Here is a 13,550-nt window from a genome sequence, read left to right on the forward strand (position 1 = left end):
ATAGAGCGGCACACCCCAGGCCAAGGCAGAGCCGAGACCAGAGAACTTGGGGTCAGTTGGAGCTGAAGGGGCCTTTTCTCTCTCTGGTGAGGCCAGGAGAACCCTGTGTGGGAAGCAGAGTGGCAGCATGAGCGTGTTCCTTCCAGGGAAGCTCACTGCTCCCAAAGGGGAGACTGGCAGAGCTGGGGAGCACCAGGTGTGCCTCCATCTCCTCACTGGCTTGCTGTCAGCATGCGCTGCAGGGCCCCAACCACTACCACAGCTGTGTTTGGCTGCCAGGGACCAGGACACCTGAGAATACACTCCTTGGTCACAACATGATGCCCCAGATGGAGGGACATTTTGCTGAGGTTTCCAGAGGACCTGAGTCAATGCCTATGGTTCCTCAGGTGGGGAAGGTGTCCTGGGGCCAAGGAGCAGCTGTGAAGACACAGCAGAGTCTGGGCCAGTGCCAGAGAGTGACACAGGGCACAGAGGACTGAGGTGGTAGCTCCCGGGATGGGCAGAGCTGGGACAGGACTGGATGGGAGACCACAGCCACCTCCCCTTCCCCAGGGTTAGCTCTTGAGGTCACACGCTGTGTCTGCTAGTTCACTTTAATTGTTGGCAGCTGGGACACTGCTGTGCTCCACCTTCTGGTCAGGCCCTTGGGTACATACAAGCCTGCGCCCACCCAAGCATCCTGAGCTGCCAGGACTGCTAGCCCCAGTGAATGAGCAGCCCAGGAGCTGAGGACAGTGAAAGCGCAGGGGTGCCAAGCCAGGAGCCCTGGCTCAGCAGTGTGCAAAGTGGTCCTCGCCAACATCCCGCAGGTCGAGGCCCGAGACGTTGGCAGGGCTGGCACAGGTGATGTTGTTGTAAGTATACCCGGGCTGGCAGTCGTCACCCTCACAGACAGCCTGGACAGAGCGGGGCACAACACTGGGGTTCTGCAGGGCAAAGTCCCTTAGCGCCCGGAGTGGGCAGCGACAGTCCCAGGGATTGCCCTCAAGCCACAGGCGCTCCAGGCCTGGAGGTTGTGGCAGGAAGGTCTGCAGGGAGTTGTTCCTGAGACTGAGGTAGCGCAACTGGCCCAGTGTGGAGAAGAGGCCCTCAGGCAGCACTTCCAGGCGATTGTGAGAGAGGTCCAGCCAGAAGGCCCGCTGCAGGGGCCGCAGGAGGTCTGCAGGCAGGGCTGATAGCTGGTTTCCGGAGAGCAGCAGGTACTCCAGCTGGCTGAGGCCCTGGAAGAGCCCCCTGGGCAGGTGTGAGAGCTGGTTGGAGGTAAGATCCAGCTCCTGGAGTGAGTGCAGCCCTCCCAGGCTCTGCTCCTCGAGGCTGGAGATGCCGCTGTGCTTGAGGAAGAGCCTGCGCAGTCCTGATAGGCCTGCGAAGGTCTGGGGGCCCAGACGGCCCAGGCAGCTGCCCTCCAGGTGAAGGCTGTGCAGTGTGGCCAGGCCCCGGAACACCTGACCTGAGAGGGTCTGCAGGCAGTTGCCAGAGAGGTTCACAACAGCCACGTTGAAGAGGCCGAGGAAGGCACCCGCCTTGACCTCCTGGATCTGGTTGTCGTTGAGCGTGAGCACCTCCAGCTGCCCCAGGCCCTCAAACGTCTTCTCTGCCAGCTGCCGGATTCGGTTGTGCCCCAGCTGCAGCTCTTCCAGGAAGTGCAGGTCCTTGAAGCTGCGAGGCCGGAGGCTGCCAATGGCATTGTGTGCCAGGCGCAGCACGTGCAGGCCCAGCAGGCCAGGGAAGGCGTCCTCTGGGAGGCTGGCCACACGGTTGTGCGACAGGTCCAGCCAGCGCAGCGCCCTCATGCCCAGGAAGGCGCCAGGGGCCAGGGCTGTGATGAGGTTGCGGTCCAGGTGGAGCTTCTGCAGCCGGGGCAGCTGCACGAAGACGCTGGCCTTTATGCTACGCAGTGCGTTCCTGCTCAGATCCAGCTCCCGAAGCTCTCCCAGGCCGCAGAAGAGCGCCGGCTGCAGGTAGGCCAGCTTGTTGCCAGCCAGCACCAGCTCACGGAGGCTGCCCAGGCCCTGGAACACCTTGTCGGGCAGCACAACCAGGCTGTTCCAGCCAAGGTTGAGGTCCCAGAGATGCGGGAGGCCCTGGAAGAGGCCCTCCTCCAGCCTGCCGAGCAGGTTGTTGCCGAGGCTGAGTGAGGCCAGGCTGCGTGTGTGCGCGAATGAGCCAGCTGCCAGGCTCCGCAGCTGGTTCCTCTCCAGGTGAAGGTGGTACAGGTTCTGCAGGCCCAGGAGCGCCTGTGGCTCCAGGCCACTCAGACGGTTGCCCTGCAGGTTGAGGAAGTCCAGGTTGGACAGGTTCTGGAAGGCCGCTGGGGGGATGGAAGAGAGGTTGTTGCCATCAAGCCACAGGGCCCTGGTGCCATCTGGGATACCGATGGGCAGGTGCGTGAGGTTCCTCGAGCTGCAGAAAACGTTGAGCTCCCCCGTGTCGTCCTCATAGCTGCAGATGCAGATGGCCGGGCACTGAGGGCCCTCGGTGTCTGCCAGCACTCTGGGCTCTGCTCCACCCAGGCCACAGGGGCCCAGTGCTGCCCAGGAGACCAACAGTGCCACCAGGGCTAGGCCTCCTGCGGGGAGAGGGGATCTGGCAGGGTCCCCCGGAGGTGAACAAGACCCCAAACTTGCTCAGACCTCAGCTATAGCAAGAGGAGGGTCATACTTATAAACTGAGACATGGTCACCCCACTTAAATACCAATCAGAGACTAGCTGGTGGCCAAGCTGGCTCAGGAGCTGACTGCACTTGCCACCCAGGAGGCCGGCAGGTGGCAGTCCCTGACTCAGCTCCCCAGCTTCTCCTAGGCCTCATGAGCACAGCCCCTCCAGCCATGTGGCATCCATGTCCCTGAGGCATGTGCTTGAGCAGAGCCAGGCTGCCACACTGGCCCAGAAGAAGGTAGAAGAAGACATCAGCCAGGATCTGACTGATTTTGGAATATTCTGGAGATGACCCAGATGGGGTGTCTACTTGTTGCCCTCTGTGGCTCGACAGTGAGCCAGATACCCCTCCATGAGGCCCCGAATTAGGGGGCACTGCTCACCTGTTCCCCAGTTTGTACAGCCTGCATGTGGGCCTTTGCCCACATTGACAGAGAGCAGGACACAGGCCTCACAGCAGAGGGGGACCCAGACTGTCCACTCCCCAGGCATCAGGCCCCACTGGGCCAGATAGCAGCCTCCCCAACAAGAGTGCCCAAAATCTCCTACTGGGTCCCTCCTGTCCCTGCCCTGAGAGCTCCAGGTCCCAGGTGAGGTCAGAGGCAGCACATCAGACCCCCACCTCTTGCTCCTCTGCTGTGATGAGGAAGAGGTGGCCCAAGTTGGTCCCAAGTGCTGGCTTGCTGGGGGGCTAGTCCAGGTACCCCACAGAGACGGGCAAGGAGCAAGGCAGTCTCCCACCCACCCAGAGCCAGGACCAGAGAAGAATGGGGCCTGAGAGGGCAGTGGGCTCTGGTTGGGTGGAGGGTCCCAGGCAAACCCCCCATTTGGGGGTGTGAGGAGACCTAGTTCCGTTCCTGCACCACTGAGCGCCGTCCCTTCCAGGCCCAGCTGTGCTCCCCTCCCACTCCTGAAAGTCCCCACAAGCCCTCCCAGAGCTGAGCCCTGCACTCTCCCTGTGGCCGCCCCACAGGGAAAGTGGCTGGGGGTCACCAGCTGGCTCTCCCCAGAGCAAGTGGCAGGGGACGCTGGGTGCCTCACCTTCGCTGCAGGCCATCCCACGTCAGAGCAGGCTGCAGCAGGCAATGAGCAAAGGCAGTCTGCTGGGCCGGCTGCCCCTGCCCTGTGTTTCCTGTCCCTGTCCACGGCAGGGACAGCCCGCCAGCCAGCCCTGCCCCAGCCCCTTTAACCCCCTCATGCCGGGCAGCCAGTGTTAGTCCAGATCCCCTGGGTCAGAGAGTGCAGGGAAGTGGCTGGGGCCTTGTCCACCCTGAGGCCTCCTTCAGGATCTGAGGTGGGCTGTGGTGCTGCTCTGGGGGCCATCAGGTCCATTGTGTGCCCCCCATAGGTGGGATGCGCCCAGAGGTGGGGGCAGGGACACCCCGACAGCAGCCTTTGAAGGGCTCGTGCTCAAGACCCGCCTGGGGGACCCAATGACTAGCTCCTGATACAAGCAGGGGCCCTTGGGCAGCTCCTGGGGCACCAGGGACCCCAGGGTCCCCTGACTCTGTCTGACTGTGTTAGGTTAAACCAGTGCCACCTCATTTCCCAATGCCCAGCCCAGCTGCCCAGCATGCTGCCTGCCCTGGGGTCTCCTAACAGCCTGAGTGGGCCTTTGACTGCCTTGCTCCTTGCCTGCCGCATTGCATTCACATTCCAGGCCCAGGGGCTGTTCGGGGTCCAGGCCCAGCCTCAGCCCCACCTGTGACCTCAAGGTCAGCTAGTGTCTGACCACTGCTCCTCCCCCAAGGCCTCTTCTAGGAACACCTGGCAGGGCCACTGGCCACCTTGTGTTTGCCTCTTCTGGCACTGACCTAGGAGAGGCGGGCAGGGAAGACAGTGGGGCAGCCTGTACTCTGAGTCAGGTCTTGTGGCCCAGCGGTCAGCCTCCACCTGCCCCCTACTTCCTGCAAGTCTCCATCAAGGACCTGGCCAAGGGCCTGGCCACCCCATTGTATGCAGACCACAGGGACGGGTACCTGGTGTCTGGCCTGCTAGAGGTCACCCCTGGGTGGTCAGGCTTTGCTCCACTCCCTGGCTTCGAGTCCCTCTTCCAGGGCCTGGTGGGTGAGGCCTGACCCACACCCCATGGCCTCCAGCAGACTCTCTTCAAGACTCTCCACCCTGCTCGGAACAGTGGGAATGAGGATGCACAGAAAGTGCCAGAAAAGGCAACACTAGGGCTGCAGAGGGGCTGCTCGGGGGGCTTGGGGCTCTCTATACATGCACCTCTTTGTGAGGTAGGAAGAGGCCGACCAGGTCAGACAGTGGGGAGCAGGGCACTGCAGATCCTACCTGTGCTGCCCTGTCTCCAGGGATTTTCCAGTTCATTCCTCAACCTCTCTTCTGAGAAATTATAGATCCACAGGGAGAAAGTCCATGCCTGGAGCCCAGAGCGCAGTTTACACAGCCAAAGTGCGGCCTCAGCAGGCCTCTGAGGCCAGCGGCCGAGGCCTCTTCTGAGAGCCCCACCCTGGCTCCCAGGTAGATTTGGAAAGAGGAGTCAGTGTCACCGTGGTTTACTTTGGGAGAAGAGGGGCTGGGATCTTCTTGTCCACTGAAGGCCAGCTTTGTATGGTGGGGACACCCCAATCAGGATTTTGGCAGCTGGGTTAGGCCCACATCAGCCTCTCAAATTCCACAGCCACATAGGGGTATGCATGATACACTGCTCAGCCCCTGGGCTCTGCAGAAGATGCGTACCCTGCCCCAGTGTGGCCCTGCTCCTTGGCAGCCACTCTGGGCCACTGGAACATGTCCCTGACTTGAGGTCAGGGCTGTCTTTGGCCCTCAGGTGCATGGTGATGCTAAGCATGGGCTCTGGCTTCCTCTGACATCAGGCAGGTGCCTCTGCCTGTGTGGGATGGTTCCCAGGCAGTTCCCAGCAGTGCTTCCATGGCCAAGGGCTGTGAGTCCCGTGGGGTGCATTTGCAGGGTTCTGGGTGGTGCAGACCCAAGCACCCCCATCCTCAAAAATGCCTCCAGAGGTCTTTGTGCTTTGCTGCTGGCAAATGGAGGGTAGCACTGTGGCTTTAATGTGCTGTATCAGTCCCCAGGGGACCCAGCGCCTTTCCAGAGGCTGGCTGGCCCTGGAAGCCACCATGTGGGCGTGTCTGCTAGGCCATCCAAGATGTCTTTGAAAGCATGCTGGCATCTTCTCTGGCACTGTGGCTTGGCTCGTGCTGGTCACCATGGTGAGAGCTCCTGGTTGTCAGGCAGCCCCAGATCTCAGGTTGAGCTCCATCCCCGCAGCCCTACAGGACATAGAGAGCTGGTTCCACAGCGTCTGTCACCAGTCTGTCAGGTCTGGGGTTTCAAGTCCTTGAACACAGCCTGGATTCTGTTCTCATGTTGTCTCAGCTGCGGTCCACCTGAGCCTTAACTGCGGTCTGCTGCCACTGTCCCCGCACGGCTCAGGTGGCCTCACTGCTCCTCCAGGACTCTAGTCACTCCCTTGGGGTTTGTATCCCTGCAGCAGCAGCCCCCTACCATGGACCCCTCCATAGGTTCTGACTTGGGCAGGCAGGTCCTCCTTCAGGGGGTGCCTCAGGCCACAGCTGGGCTGCGATCTCCCCACAGGGGATTCTGCAGTGTCTCTATTGTGACCTGTGTGTGCTTTTTAGGTTCTTTCCTATTGTCATTACTTTGGTCCTGGGGACTGAACCCAGGGGTGTTCTACCACTGAGCCACACCTCCAGCATGGCTCAGTGAAACAGGGTCTCCCTAAGTTGCTTAGACTGGCCTTGAATTTTTGAGCTTTCTGCCTCAGCTTCCAAGGTGCTGGGTCCCAGGTGTGGTTGCCGTGCCGGGCTGGTTGTTTTTGACACTCTTCGATTATCCTTTTTCCTCCTCAACTTCATTCTCTGTCAGGCTGAAACGCTCTTCTAGAGCGTGTTGGGGTGACTTGAACATTGCTGGGCATGCTGCCCTCCCCTGCGTCTTTCCTGACATGGCTCTGTGGTGTGTGGATCCTGCACTCAGAGCTTTTCCCAGACAAGCGCACCAACATACAGCAGCCCCAGCAGACGCATGGACCACATGGAGTGGCCAGTCCAGCTGCAGGACATCCCTCATGCCCAGCTCCTCCCATGGGCACGTCCTCGAGGTCCACACGTGCTGGTCATGTGTCTGTGCTCTGTCCTTGTTGTGGCCAAGCTGTCCTCTCAACAGTGGCCTTCCAACCCATGAGCACAGTGCCTTCCCTTCACTAAGATTTTTATTTTGGTGATGCAGAGAGTCAGACCCAGGACCTCACTCATGCATGCACACCAGCCGGGCAAGTGCTCTACCACTGAGCCACAGGGCACATCCCTAGAGACTGGGTCTCACTAAGTTGCTGAGGTTGGCCTGGAACTGGGAACGCTCCTGCATCAACCCTGCCAGGCACTGGGATCCCAGGTATGGGACTGCACCCAGCTCTTAGATATTTAACAGCTCTCCGCTAAGTTTCAGTTTATGTAGTTTTCAGCATTTGAACTGCTGTGCTCAAGTAGTTCCTAGGTATTTTACTAGTTTTCATGCTATTGTGAATGGAATTTTCTTAATTTTATTTTGGATATCTAGTATACAGAAATGAATTTGGTCAGGCACAGTGGCGTAACTATAATCCCAGCTACTCGGGAGTCTGAGGCAGGGGATCACAATTCAAGACCCTCAGGAACTCAGTGACACCCTATCTCAAAACAAAAATGGGGGGCTGGGGCTAGGGCTCAGTGGTAGAGCATCCCTGGGTTCAGCCCCTCATCCTAAAAAAGTGAATTAATCTTTTTAAATTTGTTCTTTTTAAATTTAATCTTTTAAAATTTGTGGCAGTAGAGTTATGTGACGTATTTCATATACGTGGAGTGGTTAGGATCCCATTCTCATAGCTGAATGTAATGTGTCCCCTGGCCCTGGACTCAGGTAGGTGTGAGCTGATCTTTGCTGATGGCATGCCCCAGGCCTCTACTTGATGTCCTCTGGCCTTGCTGCCTGTGGGGGCCCTCTGTGATGGGGCTTTGCCCTTCCCTCCCCACAGGTGGGCCGCCCACCTGTCTCCCCTGTGCTCCTGGCAGGCCAGGCCCGGGCTTCGCCAGGGGCAGGGGTGTGGTCCCAGCCTCATTCAGTTCAGTCACCTGCCATTGGCTGCAGTGCCAGAGTGTGCTTTTCGTAAACACAGTAGGAGGGTAGATCTTGTTCCCCACCAGTGACATCCATGTCCTGATCCCTGAGCCTGTGGCCACGTGAGGTTTCACTGCAGACAGGAATGGAGACTGCTCTCCACTGACCTCGACAGAATATTCAGGGTTCTCTGGAGGAGTCCAGTGCAATCATTGGCCTGGGAAGCAGAAGAGGCAGAAGGCGGTGTATAAGAGGCAAGGTCAGGGCTGAGCTGCTGGTGCTGGCACTGCAGATGGCAGGAGGGGCCTTGTGCCCAGGAATGCTGCAAGCGTCCTGGAGCCTGCAGAAGGAACCTGCCCTCCTGACACCTTGATCCAGCCCAGTGAGGGGCCCACATCAGCTTCTGGGCTCCAGGACTATATGGTAAACCTGGTGATCTGTGGCAGCAGCAAGAGACAGAGGTCCTCAGGGCGGAGAACTCTCCTCTCCTGTCTAGTGAGGGATCTCGCCACCATCAGGCCCTGTTGCTGCCCAGCACCTACCAAGGCGCGCTCCAGCCAGCCAACAGCTGCTTCCTAGGGCGAGTCCTGCTGGGTCATGGTGTGACGTTGCTCACCCCTGCTGGCTGAGACTTCATCAAGAGATTTTCCTATCTGTTCCTGACAGAAATCGATTTCTATTTGGTGCACGATGCCTTTCTCTGGCTTTGGTCCCAGGTGAGATATCAGCCTCATAAGGAGAGTTGGGGCCGTTCCCTCCTGTGTGTCCTGGAAACTATGAGTGATGGTCTTATCCACAGAATATGGCGGGAAGCCACGTGGAAGGTTGAAGGCTTCCCAATTCAGTTTCTTGGTGTAGATCTATTCAGATATCATTGTCCCCCTTAAGAGGCAGGGTCTCGCTAAGTTGCCCAAACTGGCCTCAAATGCCTGAGCTCAAGTGAGTCTCCTGCCTCGGCCTCCCAACTTGCTGGGGCTACAAGCACAGGCACCATTCTGTTTCATTGTTTCTCTTTAGTCAATTTGTGCTAAGAACTTGCCCATTTCATCTGATTATTTAGTGTGGAGTTTTCCTCTTATTCTTCATAAGCCCTGTCAACGTCTGTAGAATCAAGTGATTTCTCCACTTACTCATGGTTTTCGAAATTCTGGCCTCATTTTGCTGGCCGGTCTAGCTAAGGGTTTGCCATTGTGTGGACCTTTTCACTTGCTTGTCTTTTCTGTTTTCTATTTACTAATTTGTTCCTTCCTTGTGATTCCTTGGGTTTATTTTCTAGCTTCTTAAGTGTAGCCTACATTCCTACTTGAAAACTCCTTTCTTTTCTCCAGTTGGTGCAGGGCTGGGACCACCCTCTGCACACTAGTTGGCTGTGCCTAGTTTTCCTGTTCACCACTGGCCCAGATGCTATTTAGAAACGTTTTATTTAATTTCTTGGTATTTTTCTGAACTTTCTATTGCAGACCTCTAGTCCTGCTGGGTTAGAGGACAGCACACACTTTATGTTACTGGGGTTTGAACTTGGGGTGCTCTACCTCTGAGCCACACCCTCAGAACTTTCAATTTTGAAATGGTGTCTTGCCAAGTTGCCCAGTGTGGCCTCAAACTTGTGATCCTCCCGCCTCAGCCCCCCAAGTCACGGGGATTGCAGGTGCACACCACCATACCCGGCTGCAAATGAACTCTGACCCCGAGGTGGCGAGGAGGCAGAGAAGGGATCTCGTGTCCTGCCTCTGCTGTCAGTGGACTCCCAGGCATGTGTGGGTCTGAGCAGAGTGACCCTTCTTCTGAGCAGAGGTGACTGCTGAGGGATGGATCACTGGATCAGAGGGAACAGCACTGGGGAGGGAGTGTGGAGGCAGGGCCAACCTCTTGCTGTCACCAGTCCCAGGCCAGGCTCTGCTGGATCCTCCAGGTTCTGACTCCTGCCCGACCTTGGGGGAAGCCTTCTTCCCAGAATCCCCACTTGGCATGGTTTGGCAGACTGATGAATGACAGCTTCCAACTATTAGAGGAATAGGTAAGCAGCACTGTAAGTACACAAATGCCTCTGGACTGTTTCCCTTCTTCTTTGGGGTGTGCGGTACTGGGATGGCACCTGGGGCCTTAGGTGTCCAGTCCCAGAACCCTATTGGTGAGCCACACCTCAGTCCCCACACTGTGCAACTTAAACAGCTAATTGTGCTGGGCACAGTGGTACATAAACCAGCTGCTTAGGAGGCTGAGGGAGGAGGATCACAAGTTTGAGGCCAGCCTCAGCAATTTAGAGAGACCCTGACTTAAAATAAGTTCTGGGGATTAGCTCCGTGGTAGAGCACTCTTGATTCAACCACCAGGACCACCACCACCCCCCCAAAAAAAAAAAAAAAAAAAAAGCAGGGCAGGTTGTGGCTCAGTGGTAGTGTGCTTGTCTAGCATGCGTGGGGCACTGGGTTCGATTCTCAGCACCACACACAAATAAATAAAATAAAAATCTGTCAACAACTAAAAAAAAATATTTTTTAAAAAAGCTAACTTTGGGCTGGGGCTGTGGCTGTGGCTCAGAGGTAGAGCATGTGTGAGGCACTGGGTTCTATCGTCAGCACCACTTAAGATAAAATAAAGATACTGTGTCCATCTATAACCAAAAAAATAAATATTTTTTTAAAAAGTTAGTTTATATTATATGAATTTTATCTAGGTGAAAAATGACTCTTACATTTGATTAGCAAGAAAGTTACTAAGATCCTGAGTGATGTTTTACCCAGCAGATGCCTTCTATCCCACGGTCTAACCTTCTCCCTGACGGGAACTTTTCCAGGGACACCCTGATTCTGGAGGTGCTGGGAAGAGTGCGTTGTAACGTGTGCGGCCTGGATGGCGGGAAGGTGCGGGAAGGTACCGGAAGGGCACCCAGAGCCCTGTTGAGTTTGCCACCCTCCAGTGGAGGCTTCTGGGCACCTCCCCTCTAGCAGGAAGGCCTCGGAGCCACATTGGGGCTAACAGATGCCTGGGTGCCGGTTCCCTGGGGAACAGAGAGGCTCGGGGCTCAGCAGCGACCACACCAGAGCACTGCATGGCAAGAGCTGTGCTCTGTGGGAGGCAGGAGGGGCACTGCCCAACCAGAAGGCGAAGGTGCCTGGCCCTGGGAGGAGCCTCATCCTCAGGTCTGTCATTTTTGAGCCTCTGGCCCACATCCCAACTGCTCATCAGAAAGACAGAGCCAGGGAGGAGAAGGGGCTGGGACGGTCCTTTCAGGGGCCAGTGGGGCAGGACCCTTGGCCAGGAGCTTCCAGTGGTGAACGTGAGGGGTGGAGGTGACAGTAGCTAGATTCCACAGAGGGCCCCCAACTGGCCCAGACGTCCTCTGTGTGAAAGCTGTGATCCTAAGCCTGCGTCCTCTGTGGCTAGAAGTGCAAGTGGCTTGGGCCTTAAGCTTGTGGCTTGTGTCGTGGTGAGGGCAAACTGGTGGGGACTGTGCCCTCAGCCAGGGGTCCCACTCACTGGGTAGCAGGCACCAGGCCTCATGCAGTAGAGCAGCAGCAAAAAGCTAGCTGGACAAGATCACTTACAGCTTGGACCCCATGCTGCCAAAGCCCCTCCCTGGCCTGAGCCAGCGTGATGCCAGTCCTGGTCTCAGAGGTGAAGGTCCTGACGTACGCAGAGGGAGCAAGGGGCCAGCCGCCCAGGACCCTGCCCTGTGCAAGGGGAGCCAGTATCCTTCTCTGGCGATGAGGGGGACGATGTGGCACGCCATGGCCGCAGTGCTAGGAGGACATGGCACTGGCCCAGGACAGCCAGCCAAGCCTGCTGCCAGAGTGTGGGCACGTGAGGCTTTCACACTGCAGAGGCTGGCAGAACGGGTGGGCAGGCACCTGGGTACCCATCCCCTGTGGGCAGGAGAGCCATTTTCAAGGGAATTTTGTTGTTGTCACTAGGAATTTAACCCTGAGGCACTTGACCACTGAGTCACACACACCCAGCCCTTTTGATATTTCTTGTTGAAACAGGGTTTTGCTAAGTTGCTGAGGCTGGCCTTGAACTTGAAATCCTCCTGCCTCAGCCTCCTGAGTCACTGGGATCACAGGCGTGGCCACTACACCCAGGCTCTCATGAGTTTTAAACCTGAATGTGAAAAGAACACCAAAAACCTTCAACTTTCCCCACAGAAGGAAATGTGTGTCCTACTTAAGTAGGACACATTTACCACAGGTAAGGAAGTCACACTGGGCCGGCATGAGGAGGGGTGCCACCCGACCAGACAGCAGGAAGCCAGTGACAGACCATCAACTCTAGGGATGCATCACAAAGGACACGCAGAACACGTGACACAAAACAGCACTTGCAACTCTTGCTGCCAAGGAAGCACCATGGGCACAGGCAGCAGCCTGCCAGCACCCAGAGACCGTGTCCCCACAGGACTGTCATTCCAGCAGATGACTGACCCATGGCCCAGCAGCTCCACTTCTCACGAGCCCAGGGGACCCTCACAGGCAGGAAGCCTCACTGCAGCAGGAGGCCACTGTGTCCCCATCAGCAGGGAAACTTCCTGGCACCTCCCATGGCCACCAGGTGAGGGGAAAATGAAGCAAGTCTCAGAGGGCTGAGCACACATCCTCAGGCCTGGTGAGTCTCCCAGGGCGTGGGGCACCTATGGGTGGGCCCCTGCATGCTGTACCCATAGGAGGAGAGCAGGAGGGGGGCCTCCCCACCCACGGCTCTGGCAGTGGAGATAATGCTGCCAAGACCTGGGGTCAGAGGAGGGCATCAGCCACAGCGCACATGGGTGAGTGCACATGGCCGTGCCACCCACAGGGTCCTGCCCCCTCTGTGGGTGCAGGAGGAGCTGAGGTCCCATCTGCATCAGTCTCTGAGAAGGCACGACTCTGTCATCGCCATGAAATTCTAGAGACATCCTGGTGTCTGGCCTCACAGTGGTATGGCCCACGTGGCCACTGCAGGGCCACAGAGCCCTCAGTGGAGTTGGGGCCTAGGCAAGCACTGTGGCCACACCAGGAGAGCAGGCAGACAGCCAGAGCAGGCAGCACAGCCATCCACACCGCCCACAGACCTGCCACCTGACTCCCCTGACGGGCCCCTCTCCCCAGTAAGCTGGGGGCAGTGCCCCTTCTTCCACACCACATCGTCCTCCCCTCCATCTTGGGTCAGGCTGCCATCAGACATCTAGGGTTGCTGCTCCCTCTCCTCCCCGGCCCCCACCCACTGCCCAGGATGTGAATCGGGCAACCAGAGCCGGGCTGGGCCAGGCTGAGTGCTCTTCAGCCAGGGGAAGAGCTGGGGCAGCAGGGACACTCACTGGAGAGCACAGGACCTAGCCTCCTCCAAGAGGAAGGACGGTGAGTGGTAAAACCACAAGCAGGGACCACACAGGTAAGGACAGTCCTGACCTGAACCTGACAGCGGTGCTCAGCTAAGGCTGCACCAAGGACACCTGCCTACCACCTCAGATAGCCCCTCTGCTGGGACAGGACGAGGCACTACCCCTTAGCCTCCTGGGAACTTTCCAGGACTGGCCCACACGGCAGCTTCTGTGGGGACAAGCACAGGAGCAGGGCATGCAGGTAAGTGCAGAGCCCCAAAGCCCTAGAGAAGGTGTGAAGTTGCTCTGGTAGAACAGGCAGGGACGTTCCTCCACTGCCCCCATTCATGACAAGAAACAGAACAGCAGATGGTGGAGCCAGGGCACAGGACTGGCAGTGTCCACCTGGGCACTGCACTGCACTCAGTCCAGAAAGGGACAGGTTCTCTGCTCAAGGAGCTCAAGTCAGCTCACAAAAATGATGACACAGAA

The 13,550-nt window shown here is 57.6% G+C and overlaps 1 protein-coding gene across 2 annotated transcripts; it reads right to left on the bottom strand.

The window, feature by feature from the left end:
- Nucleotides 1–580: 580 nt before the first annotated feature.
- On the bottom strand, nucleotides 581–13,410 carry Igfals (insulin like growth factor binding protein acid labile subunit). Of its 2 annotated transcripts, none has more exons than XM_021734973.3 (3): nucleotides 9,629–13,410; nucleotides 3,704–7,979; nucleotides 581–2,572 (listed from the first exon to the last, which is right to left on the bottom strand). In XM_021734973.3, exons 2-3 carry the CDS (start codon nucleotides 3,717–3,719, stop codon nucleotides 774–776), a joined length of 1,815 nt encoding a protein of 604 aa, XP_021590648.2. In that variant the 5' UTR covers nucleotides 3,720–7,979; nucleotides 9,629–13,410; the 3' UTR covers nucleotides 581–773. The 2 variants fall into 2 exon arrangements, with proteins under 2 accessions (XP_021590648.2, XP_077880978.1); XM_078024852.1 differs by having other exon boundaries at nucleotides 9,427–13,410.
- Nucleotides 13,411–13,550: the final 140 nt, after the last annotated feature.

This window comes from Ictidomys tridecemlineatus, chromosome 10 (genome assembly GCF_052094955.1).
Source record: "Ictidomys tridecemlineatus isolate mIctTri1 chromosome 10, mIctTri1.hap1, whole genome shotgun sequence".
NCBI lineage: Eukaryota > Metazoa > Chordata > Mammalia > Rodentia > Sciuridae > Ictidomys > Ictidomys tridecemlineatus.